Source organism: Loxodonta africana, chromosome 8 (assembly GCF_030014295.1).
Source record: "Loxodonta africana isolate mLoxAfr1 chromosome 8, mLoxAfr1.hap2, whole genome shotgun sequence".
Classification (NCBI taxonomy): domain Eukaryota; kingdom Metazoa; phylum Chordata; class Mammalia; order Proboscidea; family Elephantidae; genus Loxodonta; species Loxodonta africana.
In genome coordinates, this window is record NC_087349.1 from 99,955,745 (window position 1) to 99,982,641 (window position 26,897).

The 26,897-nt window shown below is 39.6% G+C and overlaps 1 protein-coding gene across 1 annotated transcript in view; it reads right to left on the reverse strand.

Moving 5' to 3' along the window:
- LOC100668333 (amphiphysin) overlaps window positions 1–26,897 on the reverse strand; it is a 289,557-nt gene that overhangs the window by 58,707 nt on the left and 203,953 nt on the right. The window contains exons 6-9 of the mRNA XM_003406912.3: window positions 20,768–20,875; window positions 18,752–18,837; window positions 3,187–3,262; window positions 2,152–2,234 (exon numbers count right to left, since the gene is read on the reverse strand). Of these exons, the coding sequence (XP_003406960.1) occupies window positions 2,152–2,234; window positions 3,187–3,262; window positions 18,752–18,837; window positions 20,768–20,875 (353 nt within the window). The remainder of the gene's footprint in view (window positions 1–2,151; window positions 2,235–3,186; window positions 3,263–18,751; window positions 18,838–20,767; window positions 20,876–26,897) is intronic.

Sequence of the window (26,897 nt, forward strand, 5' to 3'; positions counted from 1 at the left end):
TGTACATGCAAAAACTTTTGAACTGGTGTATGTTTTGCTGTACATATTCTTAACAACAAAAAAGCCCAAAGGCAACATAGCAATACAGTGGATCTGAATGCAGGTTGGACTAGTAAAAACCTCCTGCCCCGAGCAGTGGGATGCAAAACTCAAAATCTTGTAAAAAGACCAGACTTAATGCTCTGACTGAGACTAGAGGGACCCCTGAGGTCATGGTCCCCAGACCCTTTGTTAGCCCAAGATTAGAACCATTCCCAAAGCCAACTCTTCAGACAGGGTTTGGGCTGGACTATAAGATAGAAAATGATCCTGGTAAGGAGTGAGCTTCTTGGCTCAAGTAGACACACGAGACTATGTGGGCAGCCCCCGTCTGGAGGGGAGATGAGAAGACAGAAGGGGACAGGAGCTGGCTGAATGGACACAGAAATAAGAGGTGGAAAGAAGGAGTGTGCTGTCTCATTAGGGGGAGAACAACTAGGAGTACATGGCAAAGTATATATAAATTTTTGTATGAGAGACTGACTTAACTTGTAAACTTTCACTTAAAGCACAATAAAAAAAAAAGAAATTAAAAAAGAAAAAACCTCCTGCCCCTTCCACTATGCCAAAAATGCTCTTTCAGAATCCTCCAAGTACAAACTGAATTAGTTGCGCTAATTTTACTTTGATTCACAAGAGAGTCTTGGCATGTCATAATGTATTAAAAAGTCTACTTTAAACATTTTATATTGAAAAGAATCCTTAGGATGGTACTCATTTTGTGGGACTGCTTTCTGATAGTTAACATTAGGAAATAAACAAATTCACTCATTATCTGTCTTTCCACGCCTTTCAACCCTGACAACTTGATATGTGTAACAAATCCTGTGATTCAGTAATATTTACTGAGAACCTACCATGTGCCTGGTGCTGGGCCAGATGCTTGCGAACATCCCAAATAGGATGACTAAGTATGATGTTCGTAACACGATCTACTCTCTAAGAATTTCTAAAGTCTACAGCTTGAGGGAACAGGTCTGTACCCAAAATAGATGAGCGTGTACATGGCAGCATGACCTACATATTCAAGAGGCCAGGGAACTGGGTCCTTTAAGGAGGATGTGGACATCACATGACTGGGGCTCTGTGCCAGCAACCATGGCCTCTGATGGGAAGCAGAGCCCCAATCTTTCAGTCCATGTATGCAATAAAACAAACCCAACACATGTCAAGAGTTAGGAGGCAAGTTTATGAGAAGGTCTCACTTACGTCTCTTTCCATTCCCCAAATGGATTCATCAAGGATGTCAGCACCACTGATAAGTATTAGAACTAAGTGTCATGGGCTTTGGGAGTTCTTTTCTTCTCCAAAGAAAGTAGCAAGTGTACAACTGTTGTCATCGTTGTTAGCTGCTGTGGAATTGGCCCCTGACTCATGGTGACCCCACGCATAACAGGATCACACTGTCGTGATCCATAGGATTTTCATTGGCTGATTTTTTTGCAATTAGATTGTCAGGCCTTTCTTCCTTGTCCATCTTAGTCTGGAAGCTCCACTGAAACCTGTTCAGCATCATGACAACATACAAGTTTCCAGACAGGTGAAAGCTGCGTATGAGGTACACTGGCCAGAAATCGAACCCAGGTCTCTCACATGGATGGTGAGAATTCTACCACTGAGCCATCACCGTCCCTTAAAGTGTACAACTAGACATTGTATATTAAAATCCTACACCATTTCTGTCAAGACCCATGTAAAGCAGAGAGAGAGGCAGATGGTTAGTCAATTCTATTGTGACAATAACAAGACCCCTCACTGTATAACTCTAAAAGCCAAAATCAAATGTAAAAGCACAAAAGTAAGGCTACTGTCAGACCTCTGGATGGAAAAACTCCTTTTAGACTTTTATAAAACCAAAAAACCAAATCCGTTGCCTTCGAGTAGATTCTGACTCATAGCAATCCTATAGGACAGAGTAGAAGCACCCCATAGGGTTTCCAAGCAGCAGCTGATGGATTTGAGCTGCCAACCTTTTACTTAACAGCCAAGCTCTTAACCACTGCGCAACCAGGGCCAAAATTGTATAGGCTGGTACATAGACCAGCAAAACTTCAATAAGCAGCACATAAAATGTGCCCAGGAAGAACCTGGCTCTGATGAGCAGTAGCCTACCTGGGGGCTCCTTGAATGGTGAAGGCCTTGTCAGCGTGCTGATCGCCCAGTTTCGTCATCACTTCATACAGTTTGTGGCAGAGCTATGGGGACAGAGGCAACCTATTAATTGCAAGTCATTCTGGTGCCAATTCAGGCTATTCTCCCCAAAAAAGATACTGTTTATTAAGAAAATAGCCATCTTATGATAGTGTGAATGGTCTCAGGATAATTTAAATTCTATATATGGTCTAGGTTAAAAATTCAAACCAAAATTGAAAGGCTACAAACACAAAATAAGCTAAAAAGAAATCAAAATATATTTATTAACCACAGTAAAGAAAAAAAAGTTGCCACTGAGTCAATTCTGATTCTTGGTGACCCCGTGTGATTCAGAATAGAACTGTGCTCCATAGGGTTTTCAATGACTGAGTTTTTGGAAGTTGCTCACCAGGCCTTTCTTCTGAGGCATCTCTAGGTGGACTTGAACCCCTAGCCATTCCTTTAGGTCCTCAGTGTGTTAACCATTTGCACCACCCAGGGACTCAATTAACCAGAGTATAGAGCAGAGAACAAAAGCTTTGCTTACGTTGACTGTACCAAAGGAAAAGGTACACAACCACCTTTCTGAACTAAGAAAATACTAGTCCATGACAAAGCTGCTGATTACCTGAATATTTTGCGACAAATTTTTCATCAGCCTAAAAAGTATCACTTGAAATTCTAACTTTATAAACTGACTGGAAAAACAAAACAAAAACAAAAGACTGAGATCGTGAAAATGAAGGAAATAAGTTCAGAAGAGAAATAAAAGCTGGCAATGAATCATGAGAGTATTTTTGTATAACTGCAAACAAACAAACAAAACAAAAAAAAAAGAACTGTGTGGTTGTTTTAAAAAATATAGAAATATTACTGAGAGCAATGCACACTATTTTTAAAAAAACATGCAAGAAGGGTGAATTCTTTGGTATAATGCTATGCATTTCATTTGCTCCAGAATAAACATTCGTTAACTTCATATCCCATAAGTAAAAAATAATCACCATTACTCACCACTGCAATTTCCTTATGGAACTTGGCCTCAAGGCTAGAGACGTTTTTGAAAGTATTGACATAAAATCCAACTCGTCTACCATGTGGAAATACAAAGACAGAGGACACAACAGTCAGCCAAAATGTATTTTTAATGGTAAAGACATATATTAAAAACAGGTTTTCTTTATATAACTATGAACAACACTGGATTAAATAAAATATTTAACTCAAACATATATATCCAGTTTTTCCTGCTATGTTAATGAACAGAGAAACATCTTTCTGCAAACAGCATAACCTCTCCTCAAAATCAGCTAATACCCTAAGATGGTCATTCTCAAACTTTAATACGCATCAGACCCACCTGAAAGGGTCCTTTTTGATTCCTTAGGACTGGGCTGGCGACCTAAGAGAACGTACATTTCTATCAAGTTTCTAGGTGATGCCGATGTTGCTGGTCCAGGAGCCACACTTTCAGGACCACTGCCCTAAGAGCTTGAGTCTGGATTTTAGATACGCATCTTGTGAAGGTTCTGAGACTGAGAAGCTTATTACTAATTTTTATAAAATATATATACTCTAGTTGCAGTATTTTATATTCGGACTCTGAAATTCATTTGATGGAGGAAAATATGAAACACAAATTAATCCTGATTCTTCAAAAAAAATGAGAGCATGTTATCATTGAGCAAAATAAACACACGCTGCCTCATTCACAATGTTTGTAACATGTTCATGAAGCAGAGCCATTGTTGAGTTGTCTGTACAAAGTCCCTGCAGTCTTCGTTCTTAGGTCCTCAGTAGTAAGCAAGCAGCCCGGGCGGCGCCAAGGTTAAGCACTTTGCTGCTAATAGAAAGGTCAGCAGTTCAAAACTACCAGCCAGTCTGTGAGAAAAAAGACCAAGCAATCTACTCCCCTCAAGATTTCATCCTAGAAAACTGGACAGTGGGGCAGTTCTAGTCTCTCCGACTAGTCACGGAGTCGGAATTGATACAATGGCACACAACAACAATAGTAAGTACACTGCCAGTACCCTAGGTTCAAGCTCTAAAGAAGGGAACTACGGCTTCTATATTAATGCAGTCCTCCTGAATCCATGAATAAAATATGACTTTTTAATTTCATTCATGTTCTTGTTTCAATGATATTCTCAAAAATAATCCCAGAGTTCTGATTGGCGAGTGCAGATTTCAAATCTCAATCAAAACCAAATAAAGAGATAGGAAACCAAAAACATTCCAAAACCAAACCAAACCCATTGCCATCGAGTTGATTCCAACTCATGGCCACCCTATAGGACAGAGTAGAACAGCCCCATAAGGTTCCCAAGGAGTGGCTGGTAAATTCAAACTGCCGACTTTTGCTTACCAGCCAAATGCTTAACCACTATGCCACCCGGGTCCCATCAAAAACATTAGATATATACGCAAAAAACATATATTCAGGGAGTTTACAGATGGGGTCTCCATGAGTCAGAATTGGCTCAACGGCAACGGGTTTTGTTCAATAATATAGTTGGGGAATAACAATGTGCAGAGTAGGCACTTGTCTTTAAACAATGAGATAAAAGGACAGAAAAAAGGGGGACTTCTTGTATTTGAGCTATGTCTTTAGATGAGAAGGAATCCAGTAAACAGAGAGGAAGGAAGGTCCCATCATCGTAGCCAACAAAATGAACATTCTTCTAAGCACTCTTTAATATTACCTCATTTAATTTTCATAAGGAAATCCTGGTGGCGTAGTGGTTAAGTGCTACGGCTGCTAACCCAAGGGTCGGCAGTTCAAATCTGCCAGGAGCTCCTTGGAAACTCTGAGGGGCAGTTCTACTCTGTCCTATAGGGTCGCTACGAGTCGGAATCGACTCGACGGCACTGGGTGGGGAATTTTCATAACTATCCTTGCTTTTATACACATGAAAACTGAGGCACAGAGAGATTAACTGTCCAAGGTCACACAGTTTAAGTGCATGACCAGTATTTGAACCTAAATGAGGAAAACACAATAGAAAAGCATGGAATGTACGGCAAGAAATGCTGCTTAAGTGTAGTAAATATTGTTATTTTAGTCCCAGTAAGCTCTGTACTTTCCCACAAATTGTTGCTGCTGTTAGCTACCACACAACTCATGGTGACCCCATGCACAGCAGAACAAAATGCTGCCTGGTCCTGTGCCATCCCCAAGGTTGGTTTCAGGTCAGACTGTTGTGATCCGTAAGACTTTCATTGGCTGATTTTCAGCAATAGATTGCCAGGCCTTTCTTTCTAGTCCATCTTAGTCTGAAAGTTCCACTGAAATCTGTTCGGCATCATACCAACACTCAAGCCTCTACTGACAGGTGTAGTGGCTGCAACATGAGGTGCATTAGCTGGGAATCAAACCTGGGTCTCCTGCACAGAAGGCAAGAATTCTACCACTGAACCACCATTGCCCCTTCCATAAATTAGGTGGTTGAAATTTTAAGCAAAACAAAAGCTAGAAGTCCAGTTTAGAGATTTAGAGATGAAATAATAGCTAAGTGCTAAAGCCATCCCACCAATAAACCTTACTACTTCCATGGCTTATCCTGTATCTTAATTCTTACCATGTTCCACTTAACCTTAATTTTCTCTACCTACAGTGATAATATGTCTCTGACTTCACATATTTTTTCCTTTAACTGATTTCAATCACATCGTGTTTATGTGTGTTTGTGTGTGCATTTACACTCATACATATACATAAGCAGCATATATGCATATCTTTTTTTTTAATAATTTTTATTGTGCTTTAAGTGAAAGTTTACAAATCAAGTCAGTCTCTCACATATAAACTTACGACATACTCCCGTTTACTCTCCCCATAATGAGTCAGACCACTCCCTCCTTGCAGTCTCTCCTTTCGTGGCCATTTTGCCAGCTTCTAACCCCCTCTACCCTCCCATCTCCCCTCCAGACAGGAGATGCCAACATAATCTCAAGTGTCCACCTAATGCAAGTAGCTCACTCCTCGTCAGCATCTCTCTCCAACCCATTGTCCGGTCCAATCCAGGTCTGACGAGTTGACTTCGGAACGGTTCCTGTCCTGGCCCAAGAGAAGGTTTGGGGACCATGACCGCCAGGGTCCTTCTAGTCTCAGTCAGACCATTAAGTCTAGTCTTTTTATGAGAATTTGAGGTCTGCATCCCACTGTTCTCCTGCTCCCTCAGGGGTTCTCTGTTGTGTTCCCTGTCACATATATGCATATCTTAATAAAGAAAAACCTGGCGCAGTGCACTTGGGAAATAGTACTTGGAGGGTCAAAGGAGAAGCCCGGGAGACAAGAGCCTGGTGAGGCAGACTGTCCCTGGGAAGAGGACCTTGCCAGACCCTGGAGCTCAACGTTCCCTTGGAAAGCAATAGGCAGTCCCAAGTGGTGTTTGAGATAGGGGAAGGAAAGAAGAGGGCTGGAATCTGCATTGAAGGAAGCTAACTAAGGTAGGCTGGAAAAGGAGAGCCACTGCGGGTCATCTGACAACAGTTTGCAGAGGGACCCAATTAATCCTCTTGTTTGCAGAGAAGCCTTTCAAGGGCACTTGGAGTTGCAACACCTGACCCTTTTTCTAAGACCCCAATCAACCAAAGGATATGGAGTAATTTTTTTTTTTTAACTTTTATTGCACTTTAAGTGAAAGTTTACAAATCCAGTCAGTCTCTCATACAAAAATTTATATACACCTTGCTATGTACTCCTAGTTGCTCTCCCCCTAATGAGACAGCACACTCCTTCTTTCCACCCTGTACTTCCATGTCCATTCAGCCACCTTTGGCCCTCCTCTGCCTTCTCATCTTCCCTCCAGACGGGAGCTGCCCACATAGTCTCATGTGTCTACTTACGCCAAGAAGTTCACTCCTCACCAGTCTCATTTTCTATCTTATAGTCCAGTCCAAACCCTATCTGAAGAGTTGGCTTTGGGAATGGTTCCAGTCTTGAGCTAACAGAAGGTCTGGGGACCATGACCTCTGGTGTCCTTCTAGTTTCAGTCAGACCATTAATCCTGGTCTTTTTATGAGAATTTGAGCTCTGCAACCCACTGCTCTTCTGCTCCATCAGGGATTCTCTGTTGTGTTCCCTGTCAGGGCAGTCATCAATTGTAGCCAGGCACCATCTAGTTCTTCTGGTCTCAGGCTGATGTAGTCTCTGATTCATGTGGCCCTTTCTGTCTCCTGGGCTCATAATTATCTTGTGTCTTTGGTGTTCTTCATTCTCTTTTGCTCCAGGTGGGCTGAGACCAATTGATGCATCTTAGGTGGCTGCTTGCTAGCCTTTAAGACCTGTGGAGTAATTCTTAATAACTTTCCTCATTTAATCACTCAACAAAGGATCTATCCATTTGGGTGTGTGCAATGTGCTGGGCTAAACTGAAACAGGAGTTGCTCAATGTATAACACAAAGAGTGAACCCTAATGTAAACTATGGACTTTGGTTGACAATAATGTATCAATATTGGTTCATTATGTATTTTTTAAAAAGTACCATATTAATGCAAAATGTTCATAATAGGAGAAACTGTGCACAGGGGCAAGGGAGGTATATGGGAACTCTCTGCACTTTCTTTGCAATTTTCTGTAAACCTATCACTGCTCTAAAAAATGAAGTGCATTAAAAAAATAATAAGGCACTTGAAATTACAAGACAAGGAAAAAACAAAAGTTAAACGTGGAATTACCTTATGACCCAGCAATATCATTCCTAGGTATATACATGAAAGAATTGAATACAGGGACTCAAGCACATACTTGTGTACCAAAGTTCACAGCAGCACTGTGGACAACAGCCAGAAAGTAGAAATAACCCACAATGGTTGTCAACAGATGAATGTACAAAATGTGGTACATACACACAAAGAATATTACTCAGTCATAAAAAGAAATGAAGTATTGATACACCTACAAAGCAGATAAACCTTAAAAAAAAACTATGCTAAGAAGCCAGAGACAAAAAGGTCACATATCATATGAGTTCACTTCTATGAGACTGAAAGAAGATTGGTGATCACCAGAGGCTGGGAAAGAGGGGTAATGGAGAAGAGGGCAAAAAATCGCACCAGGCACTTAAAATCCAGTGAGAAGAACATCTAGAGGCTCCATCCATACATACAATGGAAATATATTGCGTGGAGAAAGAAGCAGATTACAAAACAGCATGTGAGATGTTCAAGTTAGAACAAAAGGTCATACAGGATTAAATATCATAAATGAGTGGCTATGGGTGGTAACAGCTAAAGGAACCGAGAGGAGAGAGGGGGTTCCGGCCCCGTGCCAGCTGCGGAACGTGCTTGAGAGGACTCATTTGCACTGCCCTGAAAAACGTCAGATTTACATGGAAGGTGGGGCATGGAGGGGGTAAAGTTGGTGGTGGGTCTTTTTGCTTCTTAATTGATTTCTTACTATGATAAACAAAACTCTAACAAACATCTGTAAAGTAAAACGTTGTGTACAGCTGTATCATTTCTTCAGAAGAAGTCTCTTGAAGGGTAAATTCTGGGTCAAAGGCAAGGACAATAGAAGCAATTGATAGGGACTGCCAAGCTGCTCCCACAAAGGCTGGCCATTTATATTCCCTCCAGTGTGAATATTACTTTATTAAATAAAATCTTTGTAAATTAGATAGACAAAAGTTAGCATGAAATAGGCTGTTACATTTCCATTCCTTTGATTAAAGTTAACACTTTCTTATTTATTTATTCCTTACTGGAGCCCTGGTGGCACAGTGGTTAATACACTTGGCTGCTAACCAAAGATTGGTGGTTCAAGCCCTCCATCTTCTCCACAGAAGGAAAATGCGGCAGTCTGCTTCCATAAAGATTTACAGCCTTGGAAACCCTATGGGGCAATCCTACTTTGTCTTACAAGGTCAATACGAGTTAGAATTTGACTCGACAGCAATGGGTTGTTTTGTTTTGTTTTGTTTTACTTTCCATTTGTATTTCTCCTTTTGTGACTCACCTACTCATATTTTTTGCCTATTTCTTAGTGTTTTGTTTGGGTTTTTTCTTATTGATTTGTAAGGGATTTTCTATTAAAGATACTGAAACATGGATATACTTAGCAAAAAAAATCCCCACTCTTCTTTCTCTAAATTTTGTTTTCTGATATACAGAAATATCTAAGCTTGTTTATATACTTTATTATTTCTCTCCATGATTTTATTCTTTGGTGCAGTACCAGAAAGAAAGACTTATTTTAGAATGACTAAACGAATATCTATAATTTTCTAATATTTTTATTGTTTCTTCCTAGAATTTAAAAATTAAACCAAAGGGAGTGTTTATTTAGAAAAAAAATAGTCAACATTTTTGCTGAAATTTACCATATAGGATTTTCTCCAATTTATAAAATCAGAAACTCTTTCAGAAGTAGGGACTGCATTTGACTAGTTCACTAGTATAGTCCCAGCCACTATCCACCTCCCAGTTTGTTGTACTGTGGTGGCTTTCACGTTGCTGTGACGCTGGAAGCTTTGCCACCAGCAGTATTTCAAATACTGGTAGGTATTTGACTAAGACAGACTAAGAAGAAAAGTTTGGCATTATACGTCCAAAAATTAGCCAATGAAATTCTATGGATCACAGAACATTGTCTGAGACTCTGACTTGTTACTTTGGATGCATCATCAGGAGGGACTGATTGCTGGAGAAGGACATCATGTTTGGTAAAGTGTAAGGCTAGGGAAGGCAAAGGAAACCCTGAATGAGATGGATTAAAATAACGGCCACCACAATGGTCTCAAACAAACCAACAATCATGAAGATGGTGCAGGTCTGGGCAACATTTCATTTTGTTATTCATGGGTTGTCATGAGTTGTAGCCAACTCAAGGGCAATTAACAACAACAGAGTCCCAGCGTTAAACATAATGCCTAGACAATAGATGGCATAAAGTAAATATTCCAGGAATGAATTAATGAATGAACAAATTTGCCACTCACTCCTCTAGAAGGGCACATTCCTACTGTAACCCTGGCTTGTAAAAGACTCATGTTATAGGCCATGAAATATACATCCACAGAGAGTTAGAGGCTCTGTGTTCTGATATTATCTGCTCGGAAGGTTTCACTTCACAGGTACATCATAAACAAGGGACTCTGAGACATTACCATTTCCCCCAAAGGACTTCTCAGAGGCATCTGCAGCTCCTTCTGATTATCTGTCTAAACCAATTTAATTTCTTTATTAAGATGTTTCTTTGTTCTAGAGAAGAGCAGGAAGGATTAACAGCTGAGCTTATCACAGCAATAGTTGTAAAGTCAGAACACTCTCTCCTCTGTTTTGCCCTAAGGGAAGGCTGCCTCTTCTGGGGTCACTGCTTTCCAGGAGCCCCTGCAGCAGAAGAAGGGTCCTCTGCCATGCTTCACGTACTTTGGGAGACGGGGTGGGAGAAAGTAAAGTTTTCTTCTAGCTCTGTATTGCTTCCCTGAGCTCATCTGCACTCCCTCCTCTGAGATTTATCCATGCACAATCAAACACCTCCTGTCTTATCTCTCAACCTCCCAGCCCCTAGCCCCACTCCATTCACTGTCCACAATGACAACTGTCTCTTGGTTTCCCTCTCTCTCCTTCACCAAATTCAAACACTAACATGACATATCCCATGTGTCTGTCAGTTTGTCCTACTGTGGTGGCTTGTATGTTGTTGTGGTACTGGAAGTTATGCCACTAGTATTTCAAATACCAGGAGCATCACCCATGGTGGACACGTTTAGCTGAGCTTCCAGACTAAGACAGACTAGGAAGAAGGACCTAGCAGTCTACTTCTGAAAAAATTAGCCAGTGAAAACCTTATGAATAGCAGCAAAACACTGTCTGTATGGTGCCAGAAGATGAGCTCCTCAGGTTGGAAGGCACTCAAAAGACGACTGGGTATGAGTTGCCTCCTCAAAGTAGACTCAACCTTAATGAAGTAGATAGAGTTAACTTTTGGGACCTTCATTTGCTGATGTGGAATGATTCAAAATGAGAAGAAACAGCTGCAAACATCCATTAATAATAGGAACATGAATGTATGAAATATGAATCTTGGAAAACTGGAAATTACCAAAAATGAAATGGAATACATAAACATCAATATCCTAGGATTTAGTGAGTTGAAATGGACTGGTATTAGCCACTTTGAATTACACAATCATATGGTCTACTACGTGGGGAATTACAAATTGAAGTGGAATGGCATCACATTCATCCTCGGAAAGAACATTTCAAGATCTATCCTGAAGTACAATGCTGTCAGTGACAGGATAACATTCATATGCCTACGAGGAAGACTAGTTAATACAACGACTATTACTCAAATTTACACACCAACTACTAAGCCCAAAGATGAAAAAACTGAAGGTTTTTACCAACTTCAGCAGTCTGAAATTGATCAAACATGCAATTAAGACGCATTGATAATTACCGGTGATTAGAATGCAAAAATTGGAAACAAAGAAGAAGGATTGGTAGTTGGAAAATATGTCCTTAGTGATAGAAATGACACCGAAGATCACGTGATAGAATTTTGCAAGACCAACAACTTCTTCATTGCAAATACGTTTTTTCACCAACATAAACGGCAACTATACATGTGGACCTCACCAGATGGAATACACAAGAATCAAATCAATTACTTCCATAGAAAGAGAAGATGGAACAGCTCAATGTCATCAGTTAGAACAAGGCTAGGGACCAATTGCAGAACAGACCATCAACTGCTCACATACAAGTTCAAGTTGAAGCTGAAGAAAATTAGAACAAGTCCATGAGAGCCAAAATATGACCTTGAGTATATCCACCTGAATTTACAGACTATCTCAAGAATAGATTTGACACATTGAACACTAATGACAGAAAACCAGACGAGTTGCAAAATGACATCAAGGACATCACACATGAAGAAAGCAAGAGGTCATTAAAAAGAGTGGAAAAAAAAAAAGACCAAAATGGATCTCAAAAGAGACTCTGAAACTTGCTCTTGAACATAGAGTGGCTAAAGCCAAAGGAAAAAATGATGAAGTAAAAGAGCTGAACAGAAAATTTCAAAGGGCAGCTTGAGAAGACGAAGTACTATAATGAAATGTGCAAAGACCTGGAGATATAAAACTAAAAGGGAAGAACATGCTTGGCATTTCTCAAGCTGAAAGAATTGAAGAAAAAATTCAAGCCTCGAGCTGCAATAGTGAAGGATTCTATTGGGAAAATATTAAACGATGCAGGAAGCATCAAAAGAAGATGGAAGGAATACACAGAGTCACTATACCATAAAGAATCGGTCTGGTCGATAATCAACCATTTCAGGAGGCAGCATATAATCAGAACTGATGGTACTGAAGGAAGAGGTCCAAGCTGCACTGAAGGCACTGGCAAAAAACAAGGCTCCAGAAACTGATGGAATACAATTGAGATGTTTCAACATACTGATGCAGTGCTAGAAGTGCTCACATGTCTATGCCAAGAAATTTGGAAGACAGCTACCTGGCCAACCAACTGGAAGAGATCCATATTTGTGCCCATTCCAAAGAAAGGTGATGCAACAAAATATGGAAATTATCAAACAATATCATTAATATCACACAAAAGTAAATTTTGCTGAAGATCATTCAAAAGCACTTGCAGTAGTACATCGACAGGGAACTGCCAGAAATTCAGGCCAGTTTCAGAAGAGGACGTGGAACCAGGGATATCATTGCTGGTGTCAGATGGATCCTGGCTGAAAGCAGAGAATACCAGAAACATGTTTACCTGTGTTTTATTGACTATGCAACGGCATATGACTGTGTGGATCATAACAAATTATGGATAACATTGTGAAGATTGGGAATTCCAGAACACTTAACTGTGCTCATGAGGAACCTGTACTTAGATCAAGAGGCAGTTGTTCAGAGAGAACAAGGGGATACTGCGTGGTTTAAAGTCAGGAAAGGTGTGCATCAGGGTTGTACCCTTTCACCATACTTATTCAATCTGTATGGGGAGCAAATAATCCGAGAAGCTGGACTATATGAAGAAGAATGGAGCATCAGAATTGGAGGAAGACTCATTAAGAACCTGTGATATGCGGATAACACAACCTTGGTTAGTGAAACTGAAGAGGACTTGAAGAACTTACTGATGAAAATCAAAGGCTACAGCCTTCAGTATGGATTATACCTCAATATAAAACAAAAATCTTCATAACTGGACCAATAAGCAATATCATGATAAACAGAGAGCATTTTGAAGTTGTCATGTATTCATTTTACCTGGTTTCACAATCAATGCCCATGGAAACAGCAGTCAAGAAGTCAAATGACACATTGCACTGGGCAAATCACAGATGTCTAAGGACTAAGGTGCACCTTACTCAAGCCATGGTGTTTTCGATCACCTCATATGCATGTCAAAGCTGGACAAGGAATCAGGAAGACCAAGGAAGAACTGATGGCTTTGAATTATGGTGTTGGTGAAGAATACTGAATATACCATGGTCTTCCAGAATAACAAACAAATCTGTCTTGGAAGAAGTACAGCCACAATGCTCCTTAGAAGTGAGGATGACAAGACTTCATCTCACGTACTTTGGACATGTTATCAGGAGGGATCGGTCCCTGCAGAACATCATGCTTGGTAAAGTAGATGGTCAATGAAAAAGAGAAAGATCCTCAACGAGACAGATTGACACTGTGGCTGCAACAATGGGCTCAAGTATAACAATGATTGTGAGGATGTTGTAGGACCAGGCAGTATTTTGTTCTGTTGTACATGGGGTTGCTATGAGTCAGAATCGACCTGAGAGAACCTAACAACCACAACAAAATGGCATACCTTGACATCTAAATGATTATCCAAGCAGAAATCAAGCCCCCAACTCGCTCATCTCCATGACTCCAGCAGCCTTACTTACACCCCACATTCTTCAATGAGTTACCCTGGCACACCCTTGATCTTGCCATCACTCACAATTGCTCCACCTCAGAAATGGGAACATGCAATTGTTCACCCAGTGAGCTAATTCCCTAGGCCACAAGATACCTCATTCAGTCATTTCCATCCTATCTGTTGGCTTTTTCTTTAAATCTCTCAGAGATCACTGTCTCTTTTCTTTCAGGCTATTGCCCCTTTTCTGCTTAACATCTTGTTTTATCAAGCTTCGGGCCCTGTGGCATACCCCTCAATATTCTCTGGCTAGCCTGACAACACCTCACTCCTCTCTTTCTCCCCTACTCGGTCCCTAGTATCCTCAATCCCAAACAATTCATCCTTTGCTACTGCCACTGCCATCTTCTCAAACTGAAAGCAGTTATTTTTAAAAGGCTTCCTTTGCCTCATCATCCCCTTATATCTGCTGCCCAACATTCCTCAGGCTCATTATAGTTAAGATCCTTGAAAAAACACATGACATTCACTCTTTCTGATTCCTCATCTTTCATAGCTTTTGATGCCTGTGATCAAGCTTCCGACTCCACCATCTATTGAAACATCTCTGGAAGTTCACAATCTCTCAGCTTTCAAAAGGCAATGCATTTTTAGTCTTCATCTACCTGATCTCTCTAATGTAAATGCTATTCCCTTGTTTTTAAATTTTCTCCATTCTTGGCTTTTGAGATATTTCTCTCTTCCAGAACTCCTTCTACAGCCCTTGATATTTCTTCTTAGTCTCTCCCATAGGTTCGTCTTACTCTGTACACTCTTTAAATGTTGGTGCTCCGAATGGTTCTGTCTTTGGTCTCATCTTGCCATTTGATCTAACTACCAGCCTCATTAGCTCTGCTGGCATCAGCTGCCATCCCTGTGGTAATGACTCCCAAACCTCTCTTTTGAGCTCCATACCTAGTTAGCTCTATACCTAATTAGATATACCCTTTTGGACTTCCTAACAATTCTCAAATTCAACATATTAGAACTCAGCATTTTCCAAAATTTCTTTTCCTCACATATTCTCTATCTCTTTGAGAGAAATATTCCCTAACCACCCCAATCTAAAGTATTTACCCCTATCCTGCATCATTCTCTATTATATTATCTTGTTTTATTTTCTGAATTGAAATCATTGGCTGACAGTTTATTATTTATTTCTTTTTTTGGTAATTGCCTTTCCTCCTCCTTTAATGTAAGCTTCATGAAAGCATAAACCTTCAGCACAGGATCCCTAGCACCTAAAAGAGTACTTGGCACACAAATAAGCATTTGATGAATGAATGACAAAAGAATCTGACTCCTACTTCTCTCCCACTTTATCTGTACAATCCCCATTCCAGACACTTTCACTCTGAACTCCAGCTACATTAAACTAATTAATCTTCTATGAACCCCAAATCTGCTTCAACCCTCATGCCTTTATTCATGCTCTATCTCGGCTAGCAATATTTTTTTCACTCATTTTTATAAATTTAGCTCAAGACTATTTTCTGAAGCCCTTCCTCCTTTTTGATTTGTGCCTATCATTTCCTATGAACTAAAAAAATCAATTGTTTTCGAGTCAATTCTGACTCGTGGTAATCCCATGATGTCAGAGTAGAACTGTGCTCCACAGGGTTTTCAATGGCTAATTTTTCAGAAGTACATAGCCAGGTATTTCATCTGAGGTGCCTTGAAGTGGACTTGAACCTTGAATCTTTTGGTTAGCAGCCAAGTGCATTAACCATTTGCACCATCCAGAGACTCTCTAAGAACTATAAACTCCTTTGGAATATACAAACATACCCTAGTATTTCCTCTTTTAAAATTGAAACCACATCCTCCTCAACATAGTACTTCATTTTTCTGCTCCCTTATACATCATTAATTTTGAAACAGTTGTCTACACATGTTGATTACAGTTTCTCACCTCTTATTTCCTCTACAATACACTCTAATCAGGCTTTCAGCTCCACCACTCACTGGAACAGCTCTTGTCAAATTATTGATGGATCCCATGTTGCCCAAACTCAGAGGATGCTTTTCAGTCTTCCTCTTACTGGAACTCTGAGTATTAATCAACAGATATGATCTCTGAATCTTCATTTCTATGAGACTACACTCCCTGGTTTTCCTGTTAACTTGTGGCTGCTCCTTCTCAATCTCTTCTTCCATCTGTCCCTCCTGTGTTAACACCTAAATTGTGTCATTCCTCAAGGCATAGTTCTGGGATTTATTCCCTTCTTTCTTTACACTCTCTTCCTAATGGATCTCATCTATTCTCACTGCTTGAATAACACCTGCATGCTAATAACTTCCAGTTTCATATCTCTGTTCCAGACCTCTCTTCCAAAGCAGAGGCTCATACATGCCACATTCAATCAGCCATTTCTGTTGGGATTGTTAAAGAGCATTATATGTCACCCACTCTAAAACTTAGTTCAAAGCCTTCTCCTTCTCTTACCAAGCATGTTCCTTCTCCCAGCCTGCTCAATCTCAGAAAATACCACCACCATGTACTACCTGCTTAGGCTGCAAACCTGGGGCCCTCCTTATCAACTCCCTCCTTTTACATCCAATCATCACCAAGTCCTGCCAATTCAACATACAAAATGTGTCAAATAACCCCTTCTCTTCATCTTCATTGTCACGATCTTAAATCGTCTTCATTTTTCACCAGGACTGCTTCAATAGCTTCTCTCCTAGCCTCTAATCTTCATTCATTTAATACATTATCCACACGACAATCAAATGTCCTTTTAATTATGTAAATTAGATCATGTCACTTATTTTCTCAAATACTCAGTGTATCCATTGAACTCAAAATAAAATCTAACTCCCTTATAAGGTCCTATGAGGTTCCACTGGATCTGGCGTGCTCTGCATTTCCAATCTCATACCACCATCTCCCTTGCTCATGATAAGTCAGCTACCTGGAACTTCTTTCAGCCAGCACGATAAATAAAACAGAATGTTTTCAGGGTCAACACTTTTGCACATGCTGTTCCATCTGCCTGGAATGCTTCCTTATGCCACACCTACTGCTTATCTAACTGACTTCGATTCTTACCAGACTCAACTTTTAAAACGCCAGAGACCAAAGATAACACAAATGTATTTTTGTTTGTAACTCTTTTTTCTCCTATATGATCTGAGAGACAACTGCATAAAACAATAATTATAAAACTGTGTGAATGGACTTATAATATAGAAAGATGTGATTTGTATGATAATAATAGTATAAAGGAGCAGGGAGAGAATGGAGCTATATTGAAGCAAAGTTTTTCAATGCTACTGAAATTAAATTAGTATTAATCTGAATTAGATTATTTTTAGGCTAAACTGTTAATATTAAGCCCCAGGACAACCACAAGAAAATTTCAAAATATATAGTAATAGACACAGTAAAATAACTAGAATAGTTTACTTGAAGGTATCTATTTAACACAAAGAAATGGAGCGATAGAGGAACAAAAAAGACGTAAGACATGCAGAAGGCAATTAGCAAAATTGTAGTCATAAACCCTACCTTATCAGTAATTACATTAAAGGCAAATGGACTAAAAACTCCAATAAGAGGGCAGAGATTGGGAGAATAAAAATTCATGATTCAACTATATGCTGTCTGTAAAAGACACACATCAGACTCAAAGCACAAACTGGTTTAAAGTAAAAGGATGGAAAAGATACACCGTGCAAACAGGAACCAAAAGACAGCTGAAGTGGCTATACTAATATCAGATAAAATAGATTTTAAGAGAAAAATTGGTAAAACAATTAATCCATCAAAAAGTTTTAGTGATTATAAACATATATGCACCTAACCACAGAGCCCCAAAATACATGAAGCAAAAACTGACAAACTAGAAGGGAGAAATAGACAATTCAACAATAATAGTTGTTAAGTTCAATGCCTCCCTTTCTCTAATGTATAGAGCAACTAGCCAGAAGAGCAACGAGAATCAATAAGACTTGAACAACACCGTAAAGTAATTACATCTAACAGACACCTACAAACACTCCACCCAACAAAAACAGAATAGGTATTCTTCTTAAATCACGTGAAATATTTTTCAAGATAGGCCATATGTTGGGCCATAAAACAAACCTCAATGAATTTTAAAAGACTGAAATCATACCAAGTATGTTCTCAGACCATAATGGATTGAAACCAGAAAGGAATAATATAAACACATTTGGGAAATTCACATATATGTGACAACTAAGCAAAACATTTTAAAATAATGAGTCAAAGAAGAAATCACCAAGGAAATAAGGAAATACTCTGAGATGAATGAAAATATACACACATATGGGATGCAGCTAAAGCAGTACTTACTGCGAAATTCATAGTTATAAATGCATATGCTAAAAAAGAAGAGCAATCTCAAAATCAACAGCCTAACTTCAAGACACTGAGGAGTAAAAGTCCAAACTAAACCTAAAGCAAGCAGAAGGAGGAAATAATAAAGATTATATCGAAAATGAATAAATTAAAATTAAATTAAAAATTGAGTTTCTCAATCACACTAGTCACATTTCAAATGCTCAAAAACCACATGTGGCTAGTGGCTATCATACTGGAAATCGTAGATATAGAACAGTTCTATTGGACAGCACTGAAGCATCACAGGCAAGAAAGACAAGGTAGGGGACATTCACTGTCCTTGAACTTCTAAAAGGGACATATATAATCCATACGGAAATGCCTTTACCTTGACCATAATGATGGTAACTCTTCTTGTAAGTCGACGTTAAACTCTTCAAACACTTTCTGTGCTTTCTGAAATTCCTCTTCTGCCTAGAAATGACACATAATATTTGTTTCTGCTAAAAAAAAATCAAATAAAGAAAAAAGCAAATTCTATACACAATAATGTTCTTTAACATAAAATAGGTAAAGTTTTATGCCTGCCTGGAAACATTTTGTTAAGGAGAAAATTTGTCTGGTTAAAATCCACACTATTTTTTCAATTAAAAGAAAAACAAAAGAGACCCACTAAAACAGGAAAACTTGATTGACTGCAATGGTTACTCTCGTAGTTGGTGGTTGATTCATTCGTTGTACAAAAATGTGTTAACTGCCTGGATACTGGGGTAGGAATGCTCCCCTAAGGAAACTCAGTCTAGTGAGAAAGTCTAAATAATTACATTACTAGATGATACATTACATTACTGCTACAAAAAAGGGATTTTTTATCTGTATGCAGCATGTTATTTGGGAAGATGGTGCAGGGAACATAGACAGTTCCTTAGAGGAAGTGATATTTTTAGTGAATATTGAAGAATCAGCAAGTATTTAGCAAAAAAAGGAGGTAGCACAGGCATTAAATACTTAAGAATGCTTTGGATTGGAATTCTAGTATACTAGCTGTGTGACCTTGTCAGATTGCTTTACATTTCTGTACCTCAGATATCTCATCCATAAAATGCAGATATTAATGACTACCTCACAGGTTTTTGAGAAGATTAAGGAAAGGTAATCCAGATGAACGGAGCCCTGGTGGTGTAGTGGTTAAGGTCGGCAGTTTGCATCCACCAGCCACTCTTTGGAAACCCTATGGGGCAGTTCTACTCTGTCCTATAGGGTCACTATGAGTTGGAATCAACTCAACAGCAATGGGTTTTGCTTTGGGGTTTAATGCAGACGAAGTGTTAAACATGGTGTTTGGCATCTATGAGATCCTCTGTGAATGGTAGATGTTGTTGTATGTGTAGGTCATAGAGGCTAGAGCTTGGGAAATGTGTATGGGTGATGGACAGGAAGAGGAAGAAGACCTGAAAGCTAATAGGGGTGAACAGGCAAACTACAAATTGTAAAGGTCTCACGTATGTGCTGACAAATTTAGATTTTTTTTTTTTACAGACAGTGGGAGCCACTAAATTATTTAAGCAGTGGAGAAATGTGTCTAGATATGTTATGGAGAATGACCATATAAGCTTCTATGTATAAGCATAGAAAAACCAAAAACCAAACCAGCTGCGGCCAAGTTGGTTCCTACTCATAGTATAAGCATATAGCAGAGCAAAATACTAAAAGCAGAGGGAGTAGTTAGTAGGTAACTTCAGTTAGTTGGCACCTCTAGGTAACTGATATACATAGTAAAAGCTACTGAGGTGATTTTCTAAAACAAAATAAATATTATGCAAATCTAGCACATGTCTGGCACAGTGGTTAAGTCTTTGGCTGCTAACCAAAACGTCGGCAGTTCAAATCCACCAGCTGCTCATTGGAAACCCTATGGGGCAGTTCTACTCTGTCCTATGGGGTCACTATGAATTGGAATGAAATTGACTCCATGGCAACAGGTTTGGTTTTTTTTAGCACATGTCTATAACCTCAGAGAATCACAAGTTATGCCTGAGGTCTTCAAACTCAGTATCTCATCTGCATTTGTGTTTTGGCATTTAGCATTGACTACAGCCACACAAACTGCAGGCACACATTACTTTTTTGATCCTGCAACACTGTTGGGGGCCAAACTCTTTAACGACCAAAATGTATGAGTTGGTGTCACCCATACAAACTCTGTAATAACAAGAAAAAACTTATCATTAATTAAAAAAGCTTATGAAAAGTAGTCCAACAATCACCACGTATCAGCTTAAATTCTGTCCTGATTCCAATTTCCTTTAAAAAGAGGATATTTAATTTTAGAAAGCAAAGTTACAATGGGTCATAAAACATGGAGAAGATGTCAACAGTAGGGTAAACTTACATCAATCCTTACCTTAGAGATCCGACTCTCATCCTTCCTTTTGGAGCTCTGCAAAGCTTCTAGATGGTGGCGGGCACTGTCATAATCCACCAGCTTCCTGCTCCGCTTTGCAATGCGATTCTGCCAACAGAGAAATACATACACTAAAAAAGATACATGATCATAGAGGCTCTTTTTGATTGCCAACTTGCTTTCCTTTGGTGGAGCAGCTGTAGACTTTGAATGGAGATAGAAGGAGACTGGAATTTCAGTAGACAAGTGACTCCTAGAAGTCAGACTACAGCTTTCAACCCTTTATGTGGAAACCATGAGGTTAATCTCTTCCCTTTTGATAACAATTAGGCCAATCACAAGGAGTTGAAAGTCAAGTTTATGGAAAGAGACCAGAAAATTTCAAAAATCTTTTGGGATGAGGAAGTAAACCTATACTTTTTATTTGCCTTCACTGTAAATCTTTAAATGTTTCATTTTGAAGATAGTGAAATGCTATATTAGGATTTGGTTTATAATACTAATCACGCCAACTTACACTAACAATATTTCTATAAAACATACTAAAAAAAAAATTACTTCCTAAGAAATCCCTTTTGTAGCAGTATTTCCCAACCCGCTGTTCATTGGAGCTCTGGTGGCATAGTGTTTAAAAGTTATAGCTGCTAACCAAAAGGTCGGCAGTTCAAATCCACCAGCCACTCCTTGGAGGGCAGTTCTCCTCTGTCCCATAAGGTCACTATGAGTCAGAATTGACTTGATAACAACAGTTTTTTTTAAGCCACTTTTGAAATATACTGATGCCTAGGGATTTCTGCTCCCACTTCCACTTATAGAAATTGCAAAGAATTTCACTCCCACAATAACAACTGGAAGCAAATCTGGGTAGCCTATAAAATCATAATTTTTCTTGAGTGCAACTGAGACCTGAGGTTCTAGGGCAATAAAGCAATAGAATTCCAAAGGAGGACAAGTCCCCTCAAGAAGAGATGTGACGTACAAACCATTTTGTGTTTGGCAGAGCATAAGAAAAAGTTGTAGCCACCATATAAGTAGGTAAGAAGAGGTCAGCTAAGTTTTAACAAATTGTTAAAGGTCTAGCGTGGGCTCATGGGTCCATTTGGAATAGCCGGGTGTCCAAAACACATAGGGAGATTCGACTTATGGGAAAGCTCTTTCCTACGGGCTTGTAGCCTATGCTAGGAGAAAGTTTGGATGCAGGGCAGGAAACCAGAGAGAGAAGTGCAGGTGTGAATGAGGTGATCTACGGCTGCTAGTGAAGGCAGGCACACAGCACTGCCTGTTTGTCTGGACCCTTTTCTGTTACAAAGCAGAAAACTTCAAGCCACTGAGCACGTGGCAGCAAACCCTCTGGTACAGATAAATATCCACTGCTTCTAGAGGAGAAGTAAAAGCAAACCTATTTGGCTCTAGGGTAGGGGCAGGAATCACTCTGGATCTTAGGACCCAGGCAAAGATCATTGCTGTAAGAAGAAGGGTAGGAGAAAAAAAACACTACTCCAGGAGGAGGGGCAGAAAACTTTCTTGTGACCAAGATCCCACTCCTATATTAAGCAGAGGCCAGCTACCACTTTGGAAAGGATAAGAAACTCTAGGCAGACATCATCTAAGACAAAGCTGAAAAAATATAACAGAGAATCCTCCTTTCCACACTACAAGCTGAACACCAATATAACAGAGAATCCTCCTTTCCACACTACAAGCTGTTTACTACTAGAAGAAGGACAAGAACATGGAGAGACATTTCCCCTACAACACAAGCATGCAAGAACAGCTGAAAGCTGAGGGGTGAGGGTGAACACTAAAATCTTCTTGCACTCCAGGTACCACTCTATTTGCAGTCAAAGAAGAAACAAGAATCAGACCTCAGTATAAGGGTCTGTAAACATCATAGATGTTAGAATATAAGTACAAGGCATCAGCAGCCCACCTTTAGAGGAACTTCAAGTCTGTAGTGCACTGAAATAACTATATAAAAAACAAAACACAAACTTAGCTCAAGTTCTGATAAGAATGACTCAGATTAATTAGTCTTGACAAAAAAGCCAGCCCTCTTCTGGGTGTAAGTATTTAACTCAGTCTTCACTTTTCTATATACGATGCCCAGCATTTGATCAAAAATTACAAAACACACAAAAAACAAAAGAACAACAACCGATGAAAAAAGATAAGACAGTCAACAGAATCAGACCCAGATGTTAGATATATCAAAGATTTTTAAAATAACTATGACTAATATGTTAAGAATCTAGTTTGAAAAAAGTAGATAATATACATAAACAGACGGGGAACTTTAGCAGAGATATGGAAACTTTACAAAGAGGCAAATGGAAATACCAGAAATTAAAGAAATGATATCAGAGATGAAAATCTTCTTTGGTGGGCACAACACTAAACTGGACACAGCTGAGGGCAGAAATAGTGCACGTAAAGTTAGGTCAAGAGTAATTATTCCCATTAAATATAAAAAGAAAAAAGATTTAAAAACAAAAACACATCAAAAATAGAGTATATGAAATTTGTAAGGTTGCTGTTATTATTAGCTGCCATCGAGTTGATTCTGACCCATGGCGACCCCATGGGTGCAAAGTAGAACTGATCCATAGGATATTCATGGCTGTGACCTTTCAGAGGCAGATCACCAGAACTGTCTTCCGAGGTACCTCTGGGTGGGTTTGAACTGCCAACCTTTTGACTAATAGTCAAGGACTTAACATTTGAGCCACCCAGAGACTACAGACATGTGACACATTAAGCATAACTGAAGTCTCAAAAGGAGAAGAGAGGGAGAGTCAGAAGAAAAATGTAAAGAGATAACAGCTGAGCATTTTGTAAAATAATGAGACATTAAACTATAGATGCAAGAAACTCAGAAAATTTTACCAAGAATAAATATCAAAAACCACACATCTATCATCTACCCTGAGACCAGAAGAACTAGATAGTGCCCAGCTACCAGTACCAACCATTCATATCAGGGCCACTGATAGAATGTACCCTGATAGAATGGGATGAAAATGTGGAACAGAGCCTCAAAAAAGCTTCTAAAAAATAAAAATAAAAAAACCAGACCTACTGGACCGGTCGAAACTGGAGGACTCCTTCAGACTATAGCACTGAGATACTTCTTCAGACCTTGAAATGATACTAACCTTGTCACTAAATCACAAATTGGCTCACAATATAAAGGCTATCACCCATAAGTACTGTGCTCCTTTACAAAATAGTCTACATGAGACCAAGTAGTGAACAATTACTTTAAAACAAAGATGAGAATGTAAAGGGGTGGGGAACAAGATTAACAGAAATGGAACAACTGGGACAGAAATAATGAGAACGTTCACACATTGTGAAGAATGTAACCAATGTCACTGAACACTTTGTGTACAAATTGTTAAATAGGAACCTAAACTGCTGGATAAACCTTCACCAGAAACACAATAAAATATTATTTTTTAAAAAAGCACTTGAGAATAAAAATAAAATATTTTTTCTCCTTCTTAAAACATGCATGCACGTCTAGATACATCGTAGTCAAGCTGCTTAAAATCAAGAATAAAAATAAACATACAGAAGAACAAAATTAAGAATTACAGCAGACAATCTTCAGCAACTATGCAAGTTGGAACACAATGGAGTGACATCTTTGAAGTACTGAAACATAGAAAAATAAAAAACAAAATTGTCAATTCAGAATTCTATACACAGCAAAACTATCTTCCAAAAGTGAAGGAGAAATAAAGTTTCACCTGGTAAACAAAGCTGAAATAATTCATTGCCAAGCATAAGAATCATTATACTAGATGGAGTTACACAAAGAAATACGGCGCCAAAAATGGTAAAAATGAAGGTAAATATAAAAGATATTGCTTTCTTCTTTTAAACTGCTTTAAAAGATAATTGATCACCCAAAGTAAAAAAGAAAAAATGTACTGTGGGGTTTATGATGTCAATGCCATTTAGACAGTTCCACCTCATAGCGACCCTATGTACAACAGAACAAAACACTGCCCAATCCTAAGCTATCCTTACAATCATTGTTATGCTTGAGCCCATTGCTGCAGCCACTGTGTCAATCCATCTCTTTGAGGGTCTTCCTCTTTTTTGCTGACCCTCTACCATGCATGGTGCCTTTCTCCAAGTATTGGTCCCTCCTGATAACATGGATGACTATATACTTAACGCAAACTCACAAAACTCTTATTTGTGGACTTGCCTTCTATCCTGGGGGTTGGGGGACAGGTACTCCTTTAATATCTGCCAAGTTGCAAATCTTGATTCTTTGAAGATGGATTTGATTTTTGTAAAGAGTGAAAATGCAATTAGTGTCAAGTTTGGAAACAAGGTGGAAGAGTACACTGGATAATCTTTTCTCTTTTTGTTGTGGTTCAAAAACAAGAAGTGAAGTAAATACTGTAACCCATTTTCTCGTGTAACTGGCAAGTCAATTACAGAGTACAGCTTACCCCGGTAGGAGTGACTATTTTAAAGACCATCACTCATTCTGGTGAATAGATTTTTGTACTGGAAAAACAAATCAATCATATTTCCTTACCTATCTGATACTTGGGAAACTCAGAAAAAGAATCAAATCTTCTAAGTAAGGTAGAGTTAATACACTTTAACTTTTTTCATACAAGATGATATAATTTGTATTTAACCAACTGACAGTAAATTTAATTAAATAAACTAAATAGTAAACTTAAATAAAATTTATTGTGATTTACCAATGTGCACTGACCTTCTATAGTAAAAAAAAAAAATTATCCTATTTCCTTTTACAAAATTCAGTAATAAGGCGGGGCCAAGATGGCTGACTAGGTAGAAGCTACCTTGGATCCCTCTTGCAACAAAGACTCGGAAAAACAAGTCAATCAATCACATACATGACAATCTACAAACCTTGACCATCAAACACAGATCTAAAGGGTTGACCTAAGTGACAGAGACTGAGAAGGAGCAACCACGGGGAAGCAACGACTGTTCTCGGAGCCTGGAGCCAGTGTCCCAGTCAGAAAACCTTAGCGCCGAGCTTTGCACTGGGTGCAGGGGAGCTGAGCACGGAATCCTGAGATGGCGTAAACATGGGACGCAGCCCTAGCCCCCAGAAGTGACCTCGGGGGAAGCCCAGTCAGTGCACGCAGGCAGCGCAGCAACGTGGCTGACGGGAGGAGAAGTCACTGGGAGGCAGCGACTGGTTTTGGAGCGTGGACTGCGGCATCCCAACAGGGGAACCTTAGCGCTGGGCTTTGGACTGGGAGTGGAGGAACTGACCACAGCTTCGGAGACAGCACGAGCACAGGACGCGGGCCTGACCCTCGGGGGCAATCTCGACCCAGCCAACGCACACAGGCTACACACCCCTCGGGAATCTCAGATAAAACAGTCATCACCAAGCAAGATAAGTAACTTTGTCTATATTCCGGGGTGCTACTCTCACCTATCTATCTGATCCCTCCCTTCCCCTTCCCAGGCGGCTTCATTAACATTGGAATTTCCTGAGCCAGAGAGTGAAGTGCTCTGAGGTTTTTTTTTTTTTTTATCTTTTCCTAACCTATTCTCCTGGCCTGAGAGAAGCAGCTACAAAAAACCCAGGGACCAAAAACCCTTCCCTAACTTCCCGAAATTGGACTAAAAATACAGAACCAGCTCCAGCCAAGCATATGAGATCCACAGTCTTGGGCTTTCATCCCTACAGGGAACAAGGTGGCTATTATAATGCAAAGGCAATTCTGATAGTGATCTGACTGTAATTGTTTTAGCGGATTACTGGAAAGACAAGTTTCCCAGGTCTGATATCTCTGCGTATTAAACAGAGACCTCACTGACCCACAACAGGGAACTGAGGGCTGAAGCTCCCTCCAGACCACCTAACCTCCTGCCATAGGGGTCTGAGGATGGTGAAACCTAACAATCTGTAGAGGTCCATGCATTCGGTGCCTCAGGTACATCTGCAGAGCCCACCCACCAAAGTGTTTTAGGAATAGAGACACACCTACCTCACTGGCACTTGGGGGAAGCCTGTCAGCATCCTGCCCCACCCCCCGAATTGTGTGACCCCCTGCTGCTACTAGAATCTGGTGCACACAACTATCACCACTACTCCTCTACGTGGATAGGTGACAGTCTG